Below are 26,209 nucleotides of genomic sequence, written 5' to 3'. Positions count from 1 at the left end.
GAATGTGATAGTTTAATACAATCAGCAAATAACAAAATGCGTATTACAGGTAATATTTTATTTCACAACACTTTGCCTTGTTCCTTTTGTCTCTGCTGTTCACTTCAAACACGCTCCATACAAACGCAATGCTCTCGTATCAGACGCTTGCTCGATCACCTGCTCGTTTGCTGTCACAATATACCGTAATTTTCGGACTAAAAGTCCCATCGGAGTATAAGTCGCACCAGCCATAAAATGCCCAAAAAAGCGAAAAAAAACCATATATAAGTCGCTCGATCAAATTCCTCGTCCTTTGTCAACATCGCCGCGCGTGCGCCCTGACGTCAGCCTCGCCTTCTTCTTCTACTACTACTTTGGGATTTGGCTTCATAGAGATACATAGAAACACTAGATGATCGCTTTAGCTGGTTGACGACGTGCAGACCTGTCCACCATCTTGGGTGAGTCACGGGAAATGGGCATGCTGCCGTTAGCAGCGCAACGCGACGTCGCGGTCGCGCGTCAGCAGCTCGGCGGTTGTTTACATAAAGGACAAAGATTGACTCGTCCAGGGGCGGTGGATGAGGCTCGGACAATGCTTTTACGCACGCCCGGTCCTACTCTACCGAGCTGTCTTTCACCACACGCCTGTAAGTTTGTTTTGTTAAATAAAGAGCCGTTTACCAAACCCACGTCTTTCCTTGAACTTTGTTAACGCTACAATATAGTTATATAGTAGACCTGTGGAATAACGACGAGGCTGACGTCAGGGCGCACGCGCGGCGATGTTGACAAAGAAGAGGAATTCGATCGATGGATTTAATGATTTAGAGTGCACAGATGGTTTGATAACATGATTGCTTATATAATAGTTATTTGATATATAATCTATATATCATGGGCCTGTGGAATATTTTGAAGTGCAAGAGCCGTCAGCGGCGCGCACGCATTGTTGACAAAGGACGATTGATGGATTTAATGAATTGGAGATGGTTTTATTAATGTGTTATTTATGTAATAGTTTTTTTAATAACTCTGAATTTTATGTCAGGGCCGTTCTCAGCTCTTAGTTTGTGTTTATGTCACGTTAGCATAACCTATCGTTTAGCCTGTTGTTGCTCACGTGTTGTTGCGACGCTGCGTCAGCAGCGCGGCGGTTGTTTACATAAAGGACAAAGATTGACTCGACGAGCTGCTGCTGATGCGACGTTGCGCTGCTGTCGTCACTTGAAATTCAAATTACAGTAATCCCTTGCTACATTGCGGTTCCACTTTTTTTTTTTGAAAATCTTTGAAAAGAAAAACATATATAAGTCGCTCCTGAGTATAAGTCGCCCCCCCCACCCAAACTATGAAAAAACCCGCGATTTATAGTCCGAAAATTACGGTACCCTACACAAATCTGAAACATTTGTTGCGGCTCCGAGTCACGACGAGGGGCAAGTTTTGGTTTCCAAGGGTGTTTTATTCTTCTTCAACTTCTCTCCCATACAGAGCCGCCTTTTTCACATGTCCGCAGTGTGACAATCACTGGGACTTAAAAAATAAAAAATAAATAAATAAAAAATTTGGGTGCGTATTATACATGGGTACAGGCTTTTTTTCCAGCATTGACATGCCGTTTTTAGGGTACGTATTATACATGGGGGCGCATTATACATGGAAAAAAATGGTATTTGTCAGTTTGTTTTGTAGCTTTTACTGTATATAATATGAGGTGCTCATACATTTATTTGGGTTGACAGTCATAATGGCCCTCCGAAAGAAGCTATGACAACAATGCGGCCTGTGAAAAAAATTAGTTTGACACCCCTGGTGTAGAGAGAGAAGGGCAGTGGGGAAAGTACACACCCCAGGGGTGCGCCAGTGCTGGTGGTCCGGTCTAGGTGGCGCAGGATGTAGTGCAGCCCCATGTTGACCGAATCGTCCACCAACCTGTTGTACAGATTTAATTAAAATGACTAATTTACTGTAGTTATCTGGAAGAAATTGTTTACCGTTTTTTTCCGTGTATAATGCGCCCCCATGTATAATACGCACCCTAAAAATGGCATGCTGATGCTGGAAAAAAGCCTGTACCCATGTATAATACGCACCCAATTTTTTAATTAATTTTTTTTTTTTTTAATTGTTTTTTTTTTAAGTCCCAATGATCGTCACACACGCAGTCGCGGGTTTTGTCACGATACGATATAATATCGATACAAAGAACTACGATACGATATTTGCCGATATCGTAAAGCCTGCTGCGATTCATTCACGATATATCACGATATAGTGCTCTACGATCAATATAGTTTTTTTTTTTAAATAAAAAATATCGAATAATATCCTGATTTATAACAATTCATACGCAAAATCAAAGAGGTACTGCAAACTCTTTATTTAGGAAATTACAAGAGTATTGTAGTATACAAAGTGCTTATTTTAACACTGAACTTTGATGTTGTGTTTTTTCTTTAAATGTGCGGCGAGATTTGTGCTCCCTGAATATTTGATCACCGCATGGCAGGATTTACAAACTGCACGTGTCTTGTCCGTTGAGCCATCTTTTCTTTGGAATCCAAAGTGCTTCCAAACGAATGACTTGAAGCCTAAAGGGGAGCAAATGTCCTCGTCTTTTTGGACACTAGCCATAGCACCAGCCCAGGAGCCGCGTACTAGTTGGCGACTCCCCTTTCACGTTTGTGCTCTGCTCACAACACAACAACGCCGGGCGCACTGCTCCCGGAAAGAGGAAGCAAGCAACAATGAACTGGATTTCAAAATAAAGTCGCGTCTAATGTCCGAGGTCAAACACGGCGATATAAATCGATGTTTACCTTTAGCATCGATGCCAATAAATTGTAGAGCATTATATCGATTAATCGATGTGATGTTACACCCCTAATATATATATATATATATATATATACAAAAACATTATTTTTTAGTGGGTAGATCTTTGTGACTTGGTCATTTCTTTTAGTTAGTTTATTGTTTAGCACATATTATTATATCAATAACTGTGCAAAAAGGGAGACGAATCCTAGGGCTTGTAAAGAGCTCCACTCCTTCTAACCCCCAATTCCAACCCTTAATGCTGAGTGCCAAGCAGGGAGGCAATGGGTCCCATTTTTACAGTCTTTGGTATGACCTGGTTTGAACCCACAACCTTCCAGTCTGAGGGCGGACACTCTAACCACTAGGCCACTGAGTTGATTTCAAAAGTAGCTCGCGAGCTGAAAAAGTTTGGGCACCCCTGATATAAGGTGTTCTTGAGTGTCAGAAAGGCACCATCCAATGATATATATTATTATTATTATTGAAAAAAAAAAAAAACACACACACATACTGGTGACACCACTTTTAACAAACAATGCCAGCAAAGAAACCAAACTAATAATTTTGTTAAAATCCCTTCACATGTAATTAAAAACAAACCCAAAATTGTACAGCACCAGAACCAACACAAGTGTCAAAAAACAATTATACAGCGCGTGTGTATGGCATGATTTAACAGTCAGTGTGTATAAATTCATCTTTACATTTAATTTGAGTATGATCTTAAAAAGAAACAACCTGGATGCAATAGACTCTATTGAATAGAGTACTATATGAGATACAACATATATATTTTGATATATACATTTTTGTTTATATTGCAAATGCTTCAAGTGGAGGTTTATCACGAGTAACCAAGAAAACCATGGAAAGTAACATCTTAGCTTCATGAGATTAGCTTTGATGCTTAACATGATTGTGTATATATATATATATATATGGTCATGTTTTATATCAAATTCTTAAAAACAGGAAAAAGAGCCTTTTGATTAACTATGCTAGTATTCTCAATTTTCTTTGCTAAAAACCTACGTATCATTCATATTTTTGCCACCCAGTTCGGTGTACAAGCTCAGCAACTGAAGTCCTTAGCCACAAACATGATTCCTCACCAAATTTTAGTTTTTGAAGCAAACTCATCAAAACATCACAAAGTGAGCTTTTATGTCCAATAAGAATTGAAGCTTTGGAGTTGATGTCTTATGGAAAAGGAACAAAGTGACTATACCTAGTAGGGGTGTAAATCGCGGGTTTTGTCACGATGCGATATCATATCGATACAAAGAACTACGATACGATATTTGCCGATATCTTAAAGCCTGCTGCGATTCATTCACGATATATCGCGATATAGTGCTCTACGATCGATATTATTATTATTTTTAAATAAAAAATATAGAACAATATCCTGATTTATAACAATTCATACGCAAAATCAACAAGGTACTGCAAACTCTTTATTTAGGAAATTATAAGAGCATTGTAGTATACAAAGTGCGTATTTTAACACTGAACTTTGATGTCGTGTTTTTTCTTTAAATCAGGGCTCGAAACTAACGATTGCTCGATTGCCCGGGGCAAGTAGCGATGGCAGACGGGCAAGTAGAATTTTTCCTCACTTGCCCGAACTTGCCCTGCCATAATACCATGTTTTCAAGCTGTAAAAAGACGATTTTGTGCATAATTTCTCGCAACTTCTGCCGCTTCTGGTCCGACATTTTGTTTTCTAGGGAGCGGTTAGTTCCTCGTGTAAGTCTGCAATACATTGATAACGGCAAAGCGCTTCGTAATTAAATGCATGCTCCCTCACCCGTCCCTGGCTCTTCTGCGCCTGCGCACCAGCAGAGCTTGTTTCCGGTTGAATTTTGGTACTACAGTAGACTAGTGTGGTTTAATTGCATCAAAAGTTCTACACTGTATTAAAACAGGCTGCAGGCACAATATGATGGAATAAAAACATATGAAGGCAAAACTTATAGTGTTGTCTTTTTTATTGAAAAAATGTGTCGGGCAAGTAAAAATCCACTCCAAAAAAATTTGGGCAAGTAAAATTTTGTTTCGGGCAAGTAAAATTTTCTCCAACTTGCCCGAGGGCAACTTGGGCAAAAAATAAGCTTCGAGCCCTGTAAATGTGCGGCGAGATTTGTGCTCCCTGCATATTTGATCACCGCATGGCAGGATTTACAAACTGCACGTGTCTTGTCCGTTGAGCCATATTTTCTTTGGAATCCAAAGTGCTTCCAAACGAATGAATTGAAGCCTAAAGGGGAGCAAATTTCCTCGTCTTTTTGGACACTAGCCATAGCACCAGCCCAGGAGCCGCGTACTAGTTGTCGACTCCCCTTTCACGTGCGTGCTCTGCTCACAACACAACACGCGCAGTGCGCTCCCGGAAAGAGGAAGCAAGCAACAATGAACTGGATTTCAAAATAAAGTCGCGTCAAACACGGCGATATAAAACGATGTTTACGTTTAGCATTGATGCCAATAAATCGTAGAGCATTATATCGATGTATCGATGTGTATCGATTAGAGATGCACCGATCCGATATCTGGATCGGATATCGGCCCCGATATCAACAAAATAGATGGATCGGGTATCGGAAAATACAGCCGATCTGTGAGCCGATACTTTCCTTAATCTATTGGGACGCGGGCTACGTCATACGTCAGCAGCACGTGTGCCGCATGCCACGAGAGTTTTCTAAACAAACGCAAACATGGAGCGAACGTTCGCTTCTCTTCCCCGGGTTGCTAAGCGGACGTCAAACCCTGCGCGTTCGCTTCTCTTCGGGTTGCTAATGGGACGTCAAAGGCTGCGCGTTCGCTTCTCTCCCGAATGGGGGGGGGGGGGAGGTGGGGGCGGAGGCTAATCGGATGTCAAACGCTGCGTGTTCGCTTCTCTTCCGGGGGGGTGTTAATGGGACGTCAAACGCTTTGTGTGGCGGGCTCCATCTAGTGTGGAAACTGAGAAGCTGAGCTCAAGCTTCTTGTGCGGGCCATATCCAATTATGTTTTCAGAATTTGCTGCGGGCCAATAAAAACTGGACCGTTAGTTTGGACACCCCTAATTTAGAGCAAAGAACTGTGTAGTCTGCCTGATGCCATTGCCTTTGGTCTTTTCTGTTCCACATGTAGAGTTATGTAGCTTGTTAAGTCAACCATAATATCGGATCGGTATCGGGTATCGACCGATACGCAAAGCCACGGCATCGGTATCGGAACTGAAAAAGTCGGATCGGTGCATCTCTAGTATCGATGAATCGTTACACCCCTAATACCTAGCCTATACTCGCATCGTGTTTGCAAATGTCAGTTTTGAAAGATGGAAGTAGAAGTTTTTGATAAAGACATTGATGCCTTTGCAAGAAACGAACAAACATAATTCTGTCTATGCTAAAATAAGATAAACTACCAAAATATTTTTAATAAAAAAATTGGTGTCATGTTAAATTTAGTCCGATCAACAAATATACAAAATAACTTTTACTCTATGAACCTATGCAAACATATTCATTGTTTTGAAAGATGAAACTGGGGTCTTTGGAACATTGCCAAAATTTCTGACATAATTTTGATGATTTTGGTTAAAAACAACAACAATTGCTTGTTACGTCCAAATATTGGCAACTGTATGAAACAGTGATTTGGTCATAAATTAGAATATTTGTAACGTGGCAAACATTTGACACATGATTGACACGTTTTGTTCTCGAATCTGAAACATGGACAACACATCACAACGTCTTAACTAATTTCAACATGTTAGACATGCACATGCGACATAGGCAATTATTTTCGGGGAATCAATACTATTAGCGTATTTACACCACTTGTGTTGAATTCTTGAGGTCATGATTGCAGAGTTGGTCAATGAGATCGTCCGCGCTGCATATTCACAAGCTGCATTTCTGTTTAAAATCACGAATAATGTCTGCCAGTATGCCGTCGTTATCGTCCTTTACGGTTTTGCATTAAGGCGGACGATCTGATTGGCTGTGTGACGTGCTATGAGACTTTTCCAACAATTTATGAAAAAGAAATTCGCATAATAATTACACCATAATTATGTACAAGCCCTTGTCAAGAAGGGGAAACACACAAGCAGTATGTGAATTTAACATAATATACTTATACTATCAAAAACACAGCACATAACATTGTCGTAAAACAACAACACAGAAAAATGTAATAGAAAAGTCCCGACGGCTTCCAGAAAATAAAAACCCGACTTGGAAACAGTCGCACTGCATTCCAGAGACATCCACTCTGCAAGTTCAATCAAGGCACATTCGTGAATCTGAAATTTATGTTAGCTAACATCGCAAACATTACTTTATGAATAAAAGGGGAACGGCCTCAAGTGCCACCCCGTACTGTCTGTTAACCCCCCCCCCCCTTGGGCTAGTAAAGTCTAGCGAAAAATGTCGTATTTTACATAATTAACTATGAAGAAAAAAATTGACTTGTACTTCTCTCAGAACTTATTGGGTTAAAACAAACTAAAACGGCAATCAAAACGATACCCTTTACACTTGATGAAAGTAACGCCAAGAGGTATAGATTGAATAAAATTTAAGTCAGGTGGTTTTTATTTTCACGTTCTACATCTACAGTAGCAAAAATTTGTACAAAATGTCAATGTCAATGGAGTAGCGCTTCCATCTTAATAAGATGGATTCCAGTCATTTTTACAGTCCAAGTATGTGAATTGTATCTGGCAGGTTAGCGGCTAACGTAGCACCGAGCTCTGGTTTGAGCCCACAATTTAGCGGGCCATCCTTTGAGATGCCAATCAACCTAGCAAGAACATAGAAACAAACAAAAAGAAAACAAAATACGATGCATTTAAATGGAATGGCATAAAAGTCAAAACTAGTAATGTTTCATTTTTATTTGTTATCGCGGAATCATGACATACCATATTTTTCGGACAATAAGTCGCGTTTTCTTTCATAGTTTGGGTGGGGGGGCGACTTATACTGAGAAGTGACTTATATGTGAATTCTTTCACAAATTTTCAAAATTGAGAAAAAAAAAAGTGATACCGCAAGAAACGAACCGCGATGTAGCAAGGGATTACTTTAATTTGAACGGCAAGTGACGTCAGCGGGGCGACGGTTGTTTACATAAAGGACAAAGATTCGATCACGGGATCATGAAGATGACGAAGGGCCCCACGTACTACCGGCATCATTAGCGGCTTTGTGACACGGAGGACGAAGAGTTTGATTTGGAGTGACACAGAAGGTTTGAAAATCTATTAAGGCTTTTACGCACGTCTGGCCCTACTCTACGGAGCTCTCTTTCACTTCCGTGGATGGAAGTCGGGAGCCGGCGCTCGGCCGAATGGCTGCCCGGGGACGGTGGATGGGCCTCGGACATGGCTTTTACGCACGCCCGGTCCTATTATACGGAGCTCTTTTCCACCTCCGCGGCTGGAAGTCGGAGGCCAGCGCGCGGCAGCTGGCTGTCCGGGGACGGTGGATGGGGGTCGGACACTGCTCCTACGCATGCCCGGTCCTAATCTACGGAGGCTGGAAGTGCCACCTCCGGGGATGGAAGTCCACACCGCCACACGCCTGGAAGTCCACGCCGGTGCTTGGGGCCGTGTGGCCGTGAACTATTTATGTTATAGTTATTTGATATATTTTATTTCGTGTAGCAACTTGTATATGGTTTTATCGTTACAGTTCAGTAATTGTTGGCTCGTTGAAGTCTTGTTTTGTTGAATAAAGAGCAGTTTACCAAACCCACGTCTTTCCTGGTACCTAGTTAACGCTACAATATAGTCATATACTAGATCTGTGGAATAATGACGTCAGCCTTGTCATTATTATTATTAATTTGATCGATGGATTTAATTATTTGGAGTGACAGACGGTTTGGTAATATTGTTGTTTACCGTTTTTTTCCATGTATAATGCACGAAATTTAACTAATTTATTGTCCTAAAATCTGGGGTGCGCATTATACATGGGTACAATTTTTTTTTTAATTATTTTATTTTTTTTAGAAAATCATGGTACAACAAAACCAACAACAGGACTGACCGACAAAGACGTGGAACAAATAAGACAGGGTGACATTACCAAAGACAGGAATAGAAACCAAACAGACATCATGACAGTAACACATGCAATGATCCGACGGTGAGCGAGGGGCAGACAGGACTTAAATACAAAACACGTTACATTGATTGAGGTGACACAGGAAGGGAGGGGCGACGCGAACAGAAACTATGGCAACCTAGACACATAGCAAAACTGGGGACGAGACATGACAAATCTCCCTCGAAATAAAACTTGAAATCACCTTTCTTCTTGTTTGTTGTCAATCGCGCATCGCATTCAGCATCCTGCCCAACACACTTAGTCAGTAAAATTCATAATTGACGACACATCGTTTGATGCGATGGTGCAATCCTTGATGGTGTGTTATTGTCAAATATTTTTTGTTTTTTAACCTCCATCGCGGACCGGACGTCATACGGAGGCAGTATGACTGCGCAAGACACGTCAGCTATATAAAGAGCGAGAGTTGTTTTCTTCCTATTAGTTTCAATTCACAGTTTAATTAGCAGTTTCAATCAGCAAATAACAAAATGCGTATTACAGGTAATATTTTATTTCACAACACTTTGCCTTGTTCCTTTCGTCTCTGCTGTTCACTTCAAACACGCTCCATACGACCGCAATGCTCTCGTATCAGACGCTTGCTCGATCACCTGCTCGTTTTCTGTCACAATGTACCCTACACATATCCGAAACATTTGTTGCGGCTCCGAGTCACGACGAGGGGCAAGTTTTGGTTTCCAAGGGTGTTTTTATTCCTCTTCAACGTCTCTCCCATACAGAGCCACCTTTTTCACGTCCGCACGCCTTTTTCACATGTGCGCACTGATCGGAGAAATCAACGCCAACAAAAAAAATTACATCCAGCCTAGTTAAGACCATACCAAAGACTATAAAAATGGGACCCATTGCCTCGCTGCGTGTGTGACGATCATTGGGACTTAAAAATAAATAAAAATAAATTTAAAAAAAATCAGAAAAATTGGGTGCGTATTTTACATGGGTACAGGCTTTTTTCCAGCATCAACATGCCATTTTTAGGGTGCGTATTATACATGGAGGCGCATTATACACGGAAAAAAACGGTATATGATAGTTATTATACAGTGGAGCCTCGGTTTTCGAACACAATCCGTTCCAGAAGGCTGTTCGAGAAGTGAATCCTTCGAATTCCGAATTATATCTTCCCATTACAAATAATGGGAAAAAAATGAATCCGTTCCAAACCAAAAAATCCGCCTTTTTTAAGCATTTTTTCATTTGCGCATTTTTGTCCAATCGCGCAACTGCAGCGCACCGTCGAACGCACAACCGTAGCCCGTCGCCGACCGCGCAACTGCACGGCGCTGGTCGCATTATTGTGACAGGGGCGTCGCTGAAATTTAGAAAATATGTTTGAAGTCCTGCTGTACTTTCTAAAATTTGAGTGGACATCAGTGCTCAGGGGGCTTAATTTTGTCAGATCGCCCAACCGTTGCGCACCGCTGACCGCGCAACTGCACCACGCTGGTCGCATTATTGTGACAGAGCGGTCGCTAAAATTTAGAAAATATTTTTAAAGCCCTAATGTACTTTCCAAAATTTAATTTGGACCTCAGTGCCCAGGGAGTTTATTTGGTCCGATTGCGCAAACGCATCACGCTCAGTGTCGGATTGCTTTAGGAGCGTCTTTGGGTTTTAGGATGGCTTTACTTGCTTCCTTTGGAGGCATGATTAGACTTGATGCAATCCTCAGAGTAACGAGAACGTAATAACGAATGGAGTCAGTTGGCATGAGGGTCCTTTCGGCTCATCTCGATAGGTTCGACGACCGAATTTTGTCCGACAAGAATCTCGAATTTCTTGTTCGAATATCGATTTGTTCGAGAACCGGGACGTTTGAAAACCGAGGCTCCACTGTAATGTGGTGTAATAAACGTGTTATTTATGTAATAGTTATTTGAATAACTGAATGTTACGTCAGGCTTGTTCTCAGCTCTTCGTTTGTGTTTATGTCACGTTAGCATACGTATCGTTTAGCCTGTTGTTGCTCATTCATGTCTGTTCTTGGTGTTTGATTTTGTCAAATAGATTTCCCCCAAAATGCAACTTATACTCCAGAGCGACTTGTATATGTTTTTTTTCACTTTATTGTGCATTTTATGGCTAATGCGACGTATATTCCGAAAAATACGGTACTATGTTGACAAACAAAAGAGCTGTGAATATTTGGTTTGACCAAATTGTATAGAAGAAGCACGACAATTTTAACTAATTTTGAAAGCGACATAAAGGCTAATGTCCAATTGAGGCATCGGACAGAATGCGTTTAAGGCGGTTGTTCGTCGATCGGAAAAGAAAAAAACCAACACGAGTAATCACGGAACGGAAACAAAATGCTAACAAATGAAATAAGCTTTTGTTTCCAAAGTTTTCACGTGAAAATCCAAAAATTCCATACTTGATCAAACAAACAAAGGAGAAACCTCCGGTTGAGACTGTCCAACTATGTTGTTCAAATGGTCTCTTGGGGCAACAAATTGCTGAAAAAAACCCAAAACAAACCATGACATAAAACGAGGAATTTAGACCATAACGCTGATATGATGTTCCCCATTGATGTTCCCAACTTTTTCATTTTTTGTTTGTCTTGGCTTGGACGTTCTGTTTAGAAAAGCCAAAGTTTGCATGAAAGTATGATGCTGGTGATGGAAAAGTACTGACAAATGGAAAACAAAAGCTCAAGACAATGAAGACCTACCTCACCCTGCTCCTTTGGGTGCTCTCTAGCTTTTTCGTTTTAACGTTTGTGGGGAAGTTTCCCATCAACTTCTTGTTTTGAATCATTTCTGACAAAAGCTGCTCTTTTTTTGGGATTTGGTTCCTTGGGTTTAAATCACTCAACAGAACGTACATGGAGGGCCAGGTTGGCAATCGCTTGGATGTTCACAAAAAACTGACCGAGGTAAAACAAGAGATGAAAATGATGATAACTTTGTTCCTTCAAGGTGTTCCCCGAATTCTCTTCAGCATTTGAGGGAATAAAAATTAGTTCCTCGTTGTAAAGTTTGTGACAAAACTAGTCTGGTTTATCTGGATGTTTCTTGGTTTCCGTTTGAAAAAGGGGGCAGGATGCAGGCAAGAAATGTTCTGGACAAGTTGCTCAAAATGAAATAAGAAAACCATGACAATGTCACGCTGTTCCCGCTTTTCTTTAACTTAGCTAGCAGAGACGTTTGACGTCAGAGTCAGAAAAAGCTCGTGTTTTTGCAGCGCATCTTCAAAAAGAACAAAAAGCAAAAAAACAAAATGAAAAACACCAGAAATGTCATTTTTCCTCGCACCATTTTTTTTAGCTGCACTTTGGGTATGACGACAAAGTCATCCAGGATCGGCACACCTACTGGAATGGAGGAATGGGGGCTTTGCGGGCAAAGGCGGAGCTCAAGGGACCGTTGCGATGCTCCCCGCACTGTTTAGGCCGCTCTGACGTCCGTCTAGTCTGTGAATCTCTGGCAGGCTTTCTTCCAGCGGCAGGCAGTGCACCACATGTCGCGGTTCTCCATCCCGTATACTTTGCGACACTTCTTGCCTTCGCTGCGCACTTTACGACTGCAACAGAAGCAGGAGACAAAAAAAAACATTTGAATTAAATGCATGTAAGAACTTGGGATGATGAACATTTTTTCCCTGAGTACCTGAGGGCGGCTGTGGCTCTGGGCGGGGATGAAAGGACAGTGATGGTTTGGGAACGCTGGTCGGCGAAGCCCTGACTCTTACTGGGTGACACCTGCAGGTAGCGCAAACACTCAACTCTAAAAATGCCACAATCAAACGGTATCAGCACATACTACCGCTGCTGGTGTTTGTGTGCACGTGTGTTTCATGACCCTGTTGCCGGTGAAAGCAAGGGGCGGTGATTGCCAAGAGATGCTGAAGCCTGAGCCATTGGTGGGTGTGAAGCTGTAGGAGGCCGCCGGGTTGGTGGCCCCATTGGGCGGGATGGACATCGGAGGCGTGGCCTGAAGGTGGCGGTCAAGTGGTTAAAGGGGAGGGGCAACAACGAACAGCTGAAGAGGGAGTGGGGAGGCATCCTCACCTGGTAGGCGTGATCGGCATGGATGAGGTAGAGCGCGCTGGGCGCAGAGCGGCTGAGCGGCGTAACACTGCCTGAGTGAGGCTCCTTGATCCAGGGAGGCGGCAATGGGGACAGGGGCACGGGCGCGGCCCCGTGGGCATCCGGCTGGGGAGGCGGGATCAGGACGGAGGGCGACACCGGCGACAGGCTGCTCAGGCCCTCAGCCACCGTGTCCGTGTTGAGCTTGATCTCGGTGTAGTAGAAGTCTTCCTCACCGTCGCTGCAGTCCGAGTCGCAGCTGCGGCTGGAAGTGACAAAGCGGGACTATAGCAAAGAGGAAATTAGCTCAGCCGACAGGATGTGGCTACGCACCCGAGGTGGATGGTGCGAATGTGCCTCTGGATTCCGGCGGCAGTGCTCAGGACTTTGCCGCAGTTCTTCCACAGGCACTTGAACATCACCTTCATAGAATTCTGCACAGGACAATATGGCCTGCCCAGTTATCATCAAAGGCGAACTAGTTGGCTGGGTGGTCTTACAGCTGACGTTAAAAGTTTTCTTCAGACAGTTGGTTACGTTAGCTGGTTACTGGCTTAGCATTGTCATTAACAGGTTGTCCTGCCAACACTACAAATTGCAGGGATGAGAATGGCAAATGTGAAAAAGCACGGAAAAGCAGCGGGGGTGTGTACATATATATATATTAGGGGTGTAAATCGCAGGTTTTGTCACGATACGATATCATATCGATACAAAGAACTACGATACGATATTTGCCGATATCTTAAAGCCTGCTGCGGTTCATTCACAATATATCGCGATATAGTGCTCTACGATCGATATATATATATTTTTTTTAATAAAAAATCCGTCCTCGGAGCTCTATAATGTTACGTGTGGTGTCCCACAGGGATCGGTTCTCGGACCAATTCTTTTTAATATTTATATGATTCCGCTTGGCGACATAATACGTAAATATAATATTAGTTCTCAATGCTATGCGGATGACACCCAATTATATATGCCGTTATCGATGACAGATCCGCGGGATTGTTGTAATCTTGAGGCGTGCCTTGCGGAGATCAAGCAATGGATGTCTTTCAACTTCCTTCGTCTTAACCCAGATAAAACTGAGATGTTGATAATTGGGCCAACTCGTTATCAACACTTATTCAAGGAAACCGCTATAACTATAGATAACCGTACTATCACTCAAAGCGACACTGTAACTAATCTCGGGGTAATATTTGACCAAACTCTCTCCTTTCAAAAACACATTAAGAATATAACCAGAATTGCGTTTTTTCACCTTCGTAATATTGCAAAGATTCGTCCGATCCTCTCGACCGGTGATGCAGAAACTATTATTCATGCGTTCGTCACGTCGCGCCTGGACTACTGTAATGTACTATTATCGGGTCTTCCTAAGTCCCGCATCAAAAGTCTACAGTTAGTACAAAATGCTGCTGCAAGGCTGCTCTCTCGGACAAGAAAATTTGATCACATTACCCCAATACTAGCCAACTTACATTGGCTCCCGGTCCATTTAAGATGTGATTTCAAGGTTCTTCTATTAACCTATAAATCACTGCATGGCTTAGCGCCTTCATATCTCGTCGACCTAGTTGTTCCTTATGTTCCGTCTCGTAACCTTCGTTCGCAAAACGCTACCCTTTTAGTGGCACCGAGGGCCAAGAAAATGTCTGCAGGCTCTAGAGCATTTTCTATTCGGGCTCCAGAGCTTTGGAATGCCCTACCAATGGATATTAGAACTGCTACCTCAGTAGAAACATTTAAGACACGTCTAAAGACACATTTCTATGACATGGCCTTTAACTAACCTGTAGTGGCCGATTCGGCTGGAGTTTGTTTTTTCTCCCTCTCCACTCCCTCCCTCCCCGGCCGGGGAGGTGGTTAGGTGGCACCCATGCTGACAGCGGCTATCTGGATTCTCGTGGGTTAATTCAGGATGGGGGAACTGCAGCTCAACCTCCTCGTAGACACTGCCAGGACAATTGAGGGCTCCTTCGGCAGCCCTCTGGTCTGACATGGACATCCACTTTTTATTTCATTAATGTTCATGTTGTATCATTTGTGCCCTCTCTGCATCCATTCCAACCTGGTGATCCTGAAAGGGGGATCCTTCCATCTGTGGTCCCTTCTCAAGGTTTCTTATTTTCCCCCAGTAGGGGTTTTTAAGTTTTTCCTTGCCCTTTTGGGAGCTTAAGATCAGGGGATGCTTTGAGAATAATTGTCAATTTCTGTCTATGTGAAGCCCTTTGAGACTGCTTGTGATTTAGGGCTATACAAATAAACTTGACTTGACTAGAACAATATCCTGATTTATAACAATTCATACGCAAAATCAACAAGGTACTGCAAACTCTTTATTTAGGAAATTACAAGAGTATTGTAGTATACAAAGTGCTTATTTTAACACTGAACTTTGATGTCGTGTTTTTTCTTTAAATGTGCGGTGAGACTTGTGGTCCCTGAATATTTGATCACCGCATGGCAGGATTTACAAACTCCACGTGTCTTGTCCGTTGAGCCATCTTTTCTTTGGAATCCAAAGTGCTTCCAGACGAATGACTTGAAGCCTAAAGGGGACCAAATTTCCTCGTCTTTTTTGACACTAGCCATAGCACCAGCCCAGGAGCCGCGTACTAGTTGTCGACGACCCTTTCACGTGCGTGCTCTGCTCACAACACAACACGCGCGCACTGTCTCCGGAAAGAGGAAGCAAGCAACAATGAACTGGATTTCAAAATAAAGTCGCGTCTAATGTCCGAGGTCAAACACGGCGATATAAATCGATGTTTACCTTTAGCATCGATGCCAATAAATCGTCGAGCATTATATCGATTAATCGATGTGTATCGATGAATCGTTACACCCCTAATATATATATATATATGCCCTGCGGCGGGCAGGGCAATGCTCGCGAGTCGCCGAGGCAAACGTTGCCCGGCCAGTAGGCCGGCCGCTCCCCCCCATATGTAAAAAAATAATTTGCTCAACGGATTTACACGATTCACAAAAATACTTTCGACGGAAAAAACACGGAAATCTGTGGATCCACGGAAAATTCTCATCCCTGTAATTGATCGACCAATGGCCCACCTTGCGCTTGCGTGGTATGGGCTCGTCAAAGAGCAGGCTGCTGCCGTCCGTCTCCTCCAGGCTGGGGTCCTCGGTCCCCGTGTTAGGGGGCACTCCGCTGGGCACCCGGAAGGGTTTGAAGCTGTCAGCCGAGAGGGGCGGCGACGGTGTGGACGGGTTGGACTGGTCGCTGGGTGCCGACCAGCTCCAGTAGCCGCCCGACGAGCCATTGCTGGATGGAGTGAAAAGACCCGTAGAGCCGTTCTCCTTCCACGAGCCACTAAGAGCCTCTGTGGGGGTTGCAACACAACATTGCAGAGCGACCACATGACACAAATATAGGGGAAGGCTAATGTCAATCAGATAATGTCAGATAATCCTGTGCAGGGATCTTATTAGTAATACCTCACTTGATACTGCTGCTTGATACTTACTGCAAACCACTGTTAGCTTACCATTGACTTTGACGGGCGGACTCCTGACCAGCGGGCTGGTGGAGAGGCTGGTGAGGACCATGGCGGCTGTCACCTTGTCCATGTCCACTTCCTCCTCTGATCGCCTGTATAAACAAAAAGTTAAAAAATAAACTCAAAGCTAAATTGCTAACATGTTAATTGCCTACAATGTCAGTTACAAAGTTTTGTGCTTCATCTTTGGCCGTGCGCATGACATGCTAAACAAGATCATTTCGCTTTTAGATATAACCGCTAGCAAGTTAGCCGGAATTACGTGCATTTATTACTCGTAAACAAGCTACTTTGGGACCTTGGGCGGTCTATGTGGACAGAATCTTTGATTGCTGATTGGCAGAGATGGGGACTTCAGTCACTGTGACTTGGACTCAAGTCGACTCAAGTCGCTGTTTTGATGACTTATGACTTGACAAAAACGAAAAAACTTGAGACTCGACTTGGAAGTTAAAGACTTGGGACTTGCCTTGAGACACGACTTGAATGACTTCAGTGTTATTTAGTTTATGTTTTCAGTTTGAATATAAAATTAATACATTTAAAAAAATAATATCGATAACACGATAGGAGCGCAGGCTGAGAATGGCGTTGTCATGATTGGATCACTACCCTGTCAATCAATCAGTCATGCCCTCTCTACCTACCGAACGTGTTAATTGGAGAATCACGCCCCTTTATATCAGACGTGCGCAAACATGTCGGCGGGAGAGGCACCACGAGTTATAGCGTTCGGCTATCGCAATTATTTTTATGACGGCAAAAGACGGACAGCACAGTGCGAAATATGTAACAAAAACATTTCGGACAGCCACACGACAACTTCCAACTTTGTCCGTCATTAAAGAGCCATTCTGCCAAGTAAGTGCTTTTAATTTATCTAAATGGGTGTGTATATATAGCTTTAATTCAATGAATATGATGATGAAACTGAATTAAGTATATATGATTTAATATGGAGCAAGTTAATAAATAAAAACTACAGTTAAGCCTCAAAGAACTTTTTTTTTTACCATAAAAAGGCTGCAACAGCAACTACAGTAAAGTACACAAATAGTTGGCGAGGAAGGATGCCGGTGCTGTAGCGTGAACCTTAGACTCGCTTATTTCACTTATTTCCATGTGAACATTCAGTAATTATCACTCAAGCTCAGGCTTTAAATAATTACATAATTGTGACACCGCCTTTTCGATGTTTTGGTTTTAATACACAATTATTTTGCATGTCTGTCAGACCATACAGTACATCCCATTCATATTTATGCTTTTGTTTCACAGGTATGCAGAATACGAAAAGATGAGAAACGCCTGCACTGATGCAGCGAAACCTGCAATTTCCCAGTTCCTCCAGTCTCGTCCGCAGGAAGCATATTCTCCAAACCATCCAAGACAGAAGGCCATAACAAATGCCATTCTCACAGACCTGGTGATTGGATGTAGCATGCCTCGGTCAATCACGAAGAATGGACATTTCCGACACTTCCTGTCTGTGATTGACTCCAAGTACCAGCCTGTCTGTCGTAGGACAATAACTTTAAAGATAGAATCCCTCGTTGCGGAGACTCGGGAGAAAATAAAAGTGTGTCTTGCTGATGCAGACCATGTATCAGTTACAGTGGATATTTGGTCAGACAGGAGAATGCGTGGCTTTTTGGGAGTCAGTGGCCATGTATTGGCAACATCTGAGGGGGTTCAGCTGAATTAGTACTTGCTTGCCTGCAATAGATTCAAAGGACCTCACACAGGAGAACGGATATCAGACAAAAACTTGACTTTGTTATTTGTGACAATGCCGCAAATATGAAGCGAGCATTTACAGTGTGTTTTCCAAAAGAGCAAGATGGTGAAGTCACTGATGATGACAATCTGGATGACGCAGAGTTGTGGGAAGACCTATCCAGAGGTGAATGGGAGACTGTGGACCAGATGCTCAACAGAGGAAGCCCCAGACGTCAGCAATGCTTTGCCCATATGCTGCAGTTAACTGTTGGTGATGGCCTCAAGGATGTACACATCATGAACAGCACTTTTGCAAAATGCTCCAAACTGAGCTCTCTCCTGCATACATCTAGCACCTTTAAAGATGCATTTGAAGATAAGTTTGGGCAGCGAGGGATCCGTGCAGCTGTGAACACACGGTGGAATTCAACTTTCCGCCAAGTCAAAGAAGTGCTCTCATTCACTCATCAGGAACGTTCAGCGCACAGGCCACAACGCGCTGGTCTTCTCAGTAAGGGAATGGAATCTGATGAAGGAGCTTTGCGATGTACTACAGCTATTTGCTGAGTCCACCGACCTTACTCAAGGAGAGAAGATTGTGACGGTCAGCTCTGCCCTCCCCTGTGTTTTATCACTAAACCACCACTTGGAGAAACTGAAACTGCAAGTGCGCTTCCTGGGAAGCATGGTCCATGGCCTGCAGTGCTCTCTCAAGAAAACATTCCAGGGGATCTTTGTTAATGTAAAAAGGTTATCAGCGGCACCAGGAGAAGAGCTGCCATTTGCAGACCCGCTCTACATCAGAGCTGCTGTCCTGGACCAAGCTTTCTTCATGATGTGGCTTCAGCATGATGTGCTTGTCCCTGATGACACAAACAATGACATTGCTGACATGGTGAAAGGTCAGTGAATGTATTTATTTTTTAACATGCTTCACAGTTAGGCATGTTTTTGTGTCACCATGATCAAACTATGGACATTAAAAGATTTAGATTCACAAAACATTTGTATAAATAATATAATAAATGTTTAGAGCTTTTTTTGCAACGGTATCAAACTGAGCTGTGAAATAATGAATGAGGAAGTTCACTTTCTAACATTCATGGGCTTGTTTTTGCACTTGCCCTTTTATGTTAAATTAACTTGTTTTTTGTCTTTGTTTTTATTAGATCTGATTCTACAGGAGGTCCCACAACACCCCACCCAGAGTCCTGGGTTCCAAGAGGTTGAGGACCAGCAGGAAGAGAGCACTGGGTTATTCTCACAGGACAGAAAACGTCACAAGCAGAACACAACCAGCAGTCCAGAGACACAACTAAATAACTATCCATCCATCCATCCATCTTTTTCCGCTTATCCGGGGTCGGGTCGCGGGGGCAGCAGCTTCAGGAGGGACTCCCAGACTTCCCTCTCCCCAGCCACTTCATCTAACTCATCCCGGGGGATCCCAAGGCGTTCCCAGGCCAGCTGAGAGACATAGTCTCTCCAGCGCGTCCTGGGTCGTCCCCGGGGTCTCCTACCGGTGGGACATGCCCGGAACACCTCCCCAGGGAGGCGTCCAGGAGGCATCCTGATGAGATGCCCGAGCCACCTCATCTGGCTCCTCTCAACGTGGAGGAGTAGCGACTCTACTCCGAGTCTCTCCCGGATGACCGAACTTCTCACCCTATCTCTAAGGGAGAGCCCGGACATCCTGCGGAGAAAACTCATTTCGCCCGCTTGTAGCCGGGATCTCGTTCTTTCGGTCACGGCCCATAGCTCGTGACCATAGGTGAGGGTAGGAGCGTAAATCGACCGGTAAATTGAGAGCTTTGCCTTTTGGCTCAGCTCTCTCTTTACCACGACGGATCGGTACAGAGTCCGCATTACTGCCGACGCTGCACCGATCCGCCTGTCGATCTCGCGCTCCATCCTCCCCTCACTCGTGAACAAGACCCCAAGATACTTAAACTCCTCCACTTGGGGCAGGATCTCATCCCCGATCCGGAGAGGGCATTCCACCCTTTTCCGATCGAGGACCATGGACTCGGATTTGGAGGTGCTGACCCTCATCCCAACCGCTTCGCACTCGGCTGCAAACCGCTCCAGTGAGAGCTGGAGATCACAGCCTGAAGAAGCCAACAGCACCACGTCGTCTGCAAAAAGCAGAGACGCGATGCTGAGGTCCCCAAACCGGACACCCTCAATGCCTCGGCTGCGCCTAGAAATTCTGTCCATAAAAATTATAAACAGAATCGGTGACAAAGGGCAGCCTTGGCGGAGTCCAACCCTCACTGGGAACGAATCCGACTTACTGCCGGAAATGCGGACCAAACTCTGGCATCGGTGATACAGGGACCGAACCGCCCTTATCAGTTGGCTCGGTACCCCGTACTCCCGAAGCACCCCCCACAGGACCTCCCGAGGGACATGGTCGAACGCCTTCTCCAAGTCCACAAAACACATGTGGACTGGTTGGGCGAACTCCCATGCACCCTCGAGGATCCTGCTGAGGGTGAAGAGCTGGTCCATTGTTCCACGGCCAGGACGAAAGCCACACTGTTCCTCCTGAATCCGAGGTTCGACCTCCCGACGGACCCTCCTCTCCAGCACCCCTGAATAGACCTTACCAGGGAGGCTGAGGAGTGTAATTCCCCTGTAATTGGAACACACCCTCCGGTCCCCCTTCTCAAAGAGGGGAACCACCACCCCAGTCTGCCAATCCAGAGGCACTGTCCCCGATGTCCACGCGATGCTGTAGAGACGTGTCAGCCATGACAGCCCCACAGCATCCAGAGCCCTTAAGAAATCCGGGCGGATCTCATCCACCCCCGGGGCCTTGCCACCGAGGAGTTTTTTAACTACCTCAGTGACTTCAACCCCAGAGATTGGAGAGTCCGCCTCAGAGTCCCCAGGCCCTGCCTCCACAATGGAAGGCGTGTCGGTGGAATTGAGGAGGTCTTCGAAGTATTCTCCCCACCGACACACGACGTCCCGAGTCGAGGTCAGCAGCACGCCATCTCCACTGTAAACAGTGTTGACGTTGCACTGCTTGCCCCTCCTGAGACGCCGGATGGTGGACCAGAATTTCCTCGAAGCCGTCCGGAAGTCATTCTCCATGGCCTCGCCAAACTCCTCCCACGCCCGGGTTTTTGCCTCAGCAACCGCCGAAGCCGCGTTCCGCTTGGCCATCCGGTACCTGTCAGCTGCCTCGGGAGTCCCGCAGGCCAAAACGGCCCGATAGGACTCCTTCTTCAGCTTGACGGCATCCCTTACCGCCGGTGTCCACCAGCGGGTTCGGGGATTGCCGCCACGACAGGCACCAATGACCTTACGGCCACAGCTCCGGTCGGCCGCCTCAACAATGGAGGCGCGGAACAAGGTCCACTCGGACTCAATGTCCCCCGCCTCCCCCGGGACGTGGGAAAAGTTCTGCTGGAGGTGGGAGTTGAAGCTCTTCCTGACAGGGGATTCCGCCAGACGTTCCCAGCAGACCCTCACAGAACGTTTGGGTCTGCCAGGTCGGACCGGCATCTTCCCCCACCATCGGAGCCAACCCACCACCAGGTGGTGATCAGTTGACAGCTCCGCCCCTCTCTTCGCCCGAGTGTCCAAAACATGCGGCCGCAAATCCGATGACACGACTACAAAGTCGATCATCGAACTAAATAACTATCTTGGTCTTTGTTGTGGACAGGCTTGTCTGTCTTTTTGGAATGCAAATAGGAGTATCCTCCCTGAACTTTTTCCTGTTGCATCAAGAGCTCTTTCAGTGCCATCCTCAAGTGCCCCAGTAGAAAGAGTCTTCAGCCATGGGGCCACATCGTGCTCGGCTTGCAGAAAGGACCCTCTCGACTTTAATATTTTGCAAGTGCAATAAATTGAAAAAGGGAATGACCTATTGATATACTCTGCAGACAGACAGAGACAAGTGAAATTCTACAAAGTTGAATGTTGTATCCTCGCTTGTGAGGGAATATTTTTCCAAGAACAAGCTGTTATTTTTTCTGACAATGTTGAAAATTGAAGTTTATAGAGCTCTGGTGTCTCCAGATGTTACAGATGAAACAAAATGTTTCTAATGCTTCGCTCCATGCGACCGCAATGCTCTCGTATCAGACAAGGCTTGCTCGATCACCTGCTCGTTTGCTGTCTCACAATGTACCCTACACAAATCCGAAACATTTGTTGCGGCTCCGAGTCACGACGAGGGGCAAGTTTTGGTTTCCAAGGGTGTTTTTATTCCTCTTCAACATCTCTCCCATACAGAGCCGCCTCTTTCCCGTGCGCGGTGGTGCGTTTACGGGCAGTCGGAGAAATCAACGCCAACAAAAAAAATTACATCCAGCCTAGTTAAGACCATACCAAAGACTATAAAAATGGGACCCATTGCCTCCCTGCGTGTGTGACGATCATTGGGACTTAAAAAAAAAAAAAAATAAAAATAAAAAACAATTTTTGTACCCATGTATAATGCGCACCCCAGATTTTAGGACAATAAATTAGTTAAATTTTGCGCACTATACACGGAAAAAAACGGTAGTCATATTTTTAAACAGGTTAGACACATTGGACAATGATGGTTACGTAAAGTTACTGATATCTTGTCTTTTCACTACTAAAATCAGATTCTGCGGGTAAAATTGCAATAATAAGGTGACTTGACTTGGATTTGACCTATTTAAGGACTTAACTTGGACTTGACCTATTCAAGGACTTGACTTGCCCAAGAAAAAAATGACTTGGGACTTACTTGAGACTTACTTGAGACTTGCACACGTGTGACTTGGTCCGATCTCTGCTGATTGGTTGTACACTCCAGGGCTCGAAGCTTATTTTTTGCCTAAGTTGCCCTCGGGCAAGTTGGAGAAAATTTTACTTGCCCGAAACAACATTTTACTTGCCCGAATTTTTTTGGAGTGGATTTTTACTTGCCCGACACATTTTTGCAATAAAAAAGACAACACTATAAGTTTTGCCTTCATATGTTTTTATTCCATCATATTGTGCCTGCAGCCTGTTTTAATACAGTGTAGAACTTTTGATGCAATTAAACCACACTAGTCTACTGTAGTACCAAAATTCATTCAGTCCCTCCTGGCCCCCTGCCTTTCCATGTATTCTGCCCTCCTGGCCCTCTGCCCCTCCTCCCTCGCCCAAAAGGCATCCGCCAACCGGAAACAAGCTCTGCTGGTGCGCAGGCGCAGAAGAGCCAGGGACGGGTGAGGGAGCATGCATTTAATTACGAAGCGCTTTGCCGTTATCAATGTATTGCAGACTTACACGAGAAACTAACCGCTCCCTAGAAAACAAAATGTCGGACCAGAAGCGGCAGAAGTTGCGAGAAATTATGCACAAAATCGTCTTTTTACAGCTTGAAAACATGGTATTATGGCAGGGCAAGTTCGGGCAAGTGAGGAAAAATTCTACTTGCCCGTCTGCCATCGCTACTTGCCCCGGGCAATCGGGCAATCGTTAGTTTCGAGCCCTGCACTCACACGCATATGAAAGGCAATCGATCAGGGTTGATTTAGTGATCCGTTGGGTGACCGGAAAGTGGATGAGGGGGGACGTGTAATGACACCATTGTCAACAGCGCACGCGTCTTCATCAATTCTGTTGACGAACGCCATTGTTTGACTCATTGACTCTCCTTTTGTCTCTTCCAGACTGTCTTTTCTTTGTCTCCTCTTGTCATACATTCTCTCCTCCATATTTTTTGTATACCATAATTTTCGGACTAAAAGTTGCTCCAGAATATAGGTCGCATTAGCGTAACGTGAAAAAAAACACAAGTCGCTCTAGAGTACAAGTCGCATTTTGGGGGGAAATTTATTCAACAAAATCCAACACCAAGAACAGACATGAACGAGCAACAACAGGCTAAACCAGGGGTCGGCAACCTTTTTTACTCAAAGAGCCATTTGGGACCGCCCCCCAACGGAAAAAAAAGCACCCAGGGCCACAACCCATTTTGACATCATTATATATATTACGCATGTACGTATATATTATGCTATGTACAAAAAACTATTGTATTTATGAAAATGAAATCAACAAACTGCTGCAGAGAATACAGAATTTTATTTCTGCATGTAATAAAAAGCATTTTACACTTGGTTGATGCTTAATTTCAAATAAAATGTTTGAGTCCTCGTATTTAAGAAATAAAAATCCAAACTTACCCAACCCACTGAACAAAAAATGCAAACAGCCTGCAGTCAGTTGTCCTCTTTTTTACTAGATAAAACCCCAAACCTATCCAAATATTATCCACCAGCACGGAACGAACAATGCAAACCAAAAAAATGCGCAGTCTGCTTCTGTCCCGTTGCGTGTACTGGAGTGTGCAGCCAATTGTCCTCCTGAATTAAAAAAAGGACTACTTCACTTAATATATAGTTATCACGCTGGTAGTGTGCTGGAAAAACGCCGGCTGCCAGACGTGAGGGACGCCAGGAATTCGAATGTCGCACATCGTTACAAGTTTACCATAATCTTCGAATTCAGCATTATATTTTAAAATGAACAAACTAAAATAAAATTTAATTTTTATAAAATACCGTGAATTCCGGACTATAAGCCGCATCGGACTATAAACCGCACCAGCTAAAATTGGGGGATATTTTAGTTTTTTTCTTATATAAGCCGCACCGGACTATAAGCCGCACGTGCACACACGTTTTTTTTTACAAAGAAAGACCGTTCACAGAAAGCCTTTTTAAAGTTTTTATAACATACTTTAACATGTCTTTCTAAACATTGCCTGTGATGAAGGGTTTAGAGCCCTTTGACGCAGGTCACCTAGCGTGCATTCCTACTAAAGCTCATAATAGTCACAAGCAACACAGCCAGAATAAGCAGCAGCCATAGTAGTGTTTCAAAATAGTATTTTTGTTGTTGTTTTTTTCTTCAAGATACCGCAGTGTATAAAAGTGATCAAGTCATCACAAAAATCACAAAAAAGATCCTTATATAAGCCGCACCTGACTATAAGCCGCAGGGTTCAAAATTTTGGAAAAAAGTCGTGGCTTATAGTCCGGAATTTACGGTACTCATTATTTTCCAAAGTCACAGGGAGCCACAACAGAAGGATGAAAGAGCCACATGTGGCTCCGGAGCCATGGGTTGCCGACCTATGGGCTAAACCAGTGGTCATCAAACTACGGCCCGCGGGCCGGATTAAACGGTCCCGTGGGCCAACCATGAACAAATTGTATTATTAAACTTTTTTTTTTGTTGGTCATTTTGCCTGCAATGACTGCGTTTCCCTAGTAGATGGGGAAGCGCTCGCCTGCGCATTTACTACCGGAAGCCGTGTCAGAAAGCTCGGTGCACACTCACAAGTGCGTGTACGTACTCAGTAGTACGCACATGGCGCACCTGCGCTCTATTTGTATCAGTCTCGGGACTTTAGGGAGTTTAGAGCGTGGGCTGTGACGACAGCATTCTTGTAATTCGCGCGCTGAGCTTTCAGATGCAGTTTTGCGCTAAAGCCACCCACAAACCTTCCCCTGGAATCCTTCCATTAAAATGAGTCGCCCAAGGAAAAGCAAGGTGGACACAGTGCCGAGCGTTTAAAAGAGAGTGGCCAATTTGGCTCGACGTACGCGACCTTCTGTGTCACTCCAAATCCTTAAATCCTTTAAACTCTTCGTCCTCCGTGTCACTTAGAAACAAAGCTGCTAATGATGCCGGTAGTACGTGGGGCCCTTCGTCATCCCGTGATCAATCTTTGTCCTTTTTGTAAACAACCGCCGCGCCACGCCGCGCCGCTGACGTCACTTGAAATTCAAATTACAGTAATCCCTTCCTACATCGCGGTTTCACTTGTTTTTTGTTTTTTTTTGAAAATGTTTGAAAAAATTCACATATAAGTCGCTCCTCATTATAAGTCGCCCCCCCACCCAAATTATAAAAAAAAGAAAACGCGACTCATAGTCCGAAAATTACGGTAGTTGAAAAAGATATGTTTCTGCTTGCATCTCCTCGTTCAGTCGCCTCTC

The 26,209-nt window shown here is 44.3% G+C and overlaps 1 protein-coding gene across 4 annotated transcripts in view; it reads right to left on the bottom strand.

The window, feature by feature from the left end:
- The window catches only part of znf704 (zinc finger protein 704), an 80,712-nt gene that overhangs the window by 2,352 nt on the left and 52,151 nt on the right, over nt 1–26,209 (bottom strand). The window contains exons 3-10 of one of the 4 annotated variants that reach the window (XR_009710600.1): nt 16,494–16,597; nt 16,060–16,328; nt 13,309–13,409; nt 12,958–13,240; nt 12,713–12,880; nt 12,557–12,648; nt 12,263–12,470; nt 1,187–7,605 (exon numbers count right to left, since the gene is read on the bottom strand). Coding sequence is in view for 2 of the 4 variants with exons in the window: in XM_061266626.1 (XP_061122610.1) it covers nt 12,356–12,470; nt 12,557–12,648; nt 12,713–12,880; nt 12,958–13,240; nt 13,309–13,409; nt 16,060–16,328; nt 16,494–16,597 (1,132 nt within the window). In the remaining 2 variants the exon portion in view is untranslated. Of the gene's footprint in view, nt 1–1,186; nt 12,471–12,556; nt 12,649–12,712; nt 12,881–12,957; nt 13,241–13,308; nt 13,410–16,059; nt 16,329–16,493; nt 16,598–26,209 lie in introns of those variants that run through there. The other 3 variants (XR_009710601.1, XM_061266626.1, XM_061266627.1) reach the window with 3 other exon arrangements.

This window comes from Syngnathus typhle, linkage group LG20, assembly GCF_033458585.1.
Source record: "Syngnathus typhle isolate RoL2023-S1 ecotype Sweden linkage group LG20, RoL_Styp_1.0, whole genome shotgun sequence".
Taxonomy (NCBI): domain Eukaryota; kingdom Metazoa; phylum Chordata; class Actinopteri; order Syngnathiformes; family Syngnathidae; genus Syngnathus; species Syngnathus typhle.
This window is presented reverse-complemented; position numbering and strand designations above follow the sequence as displayed.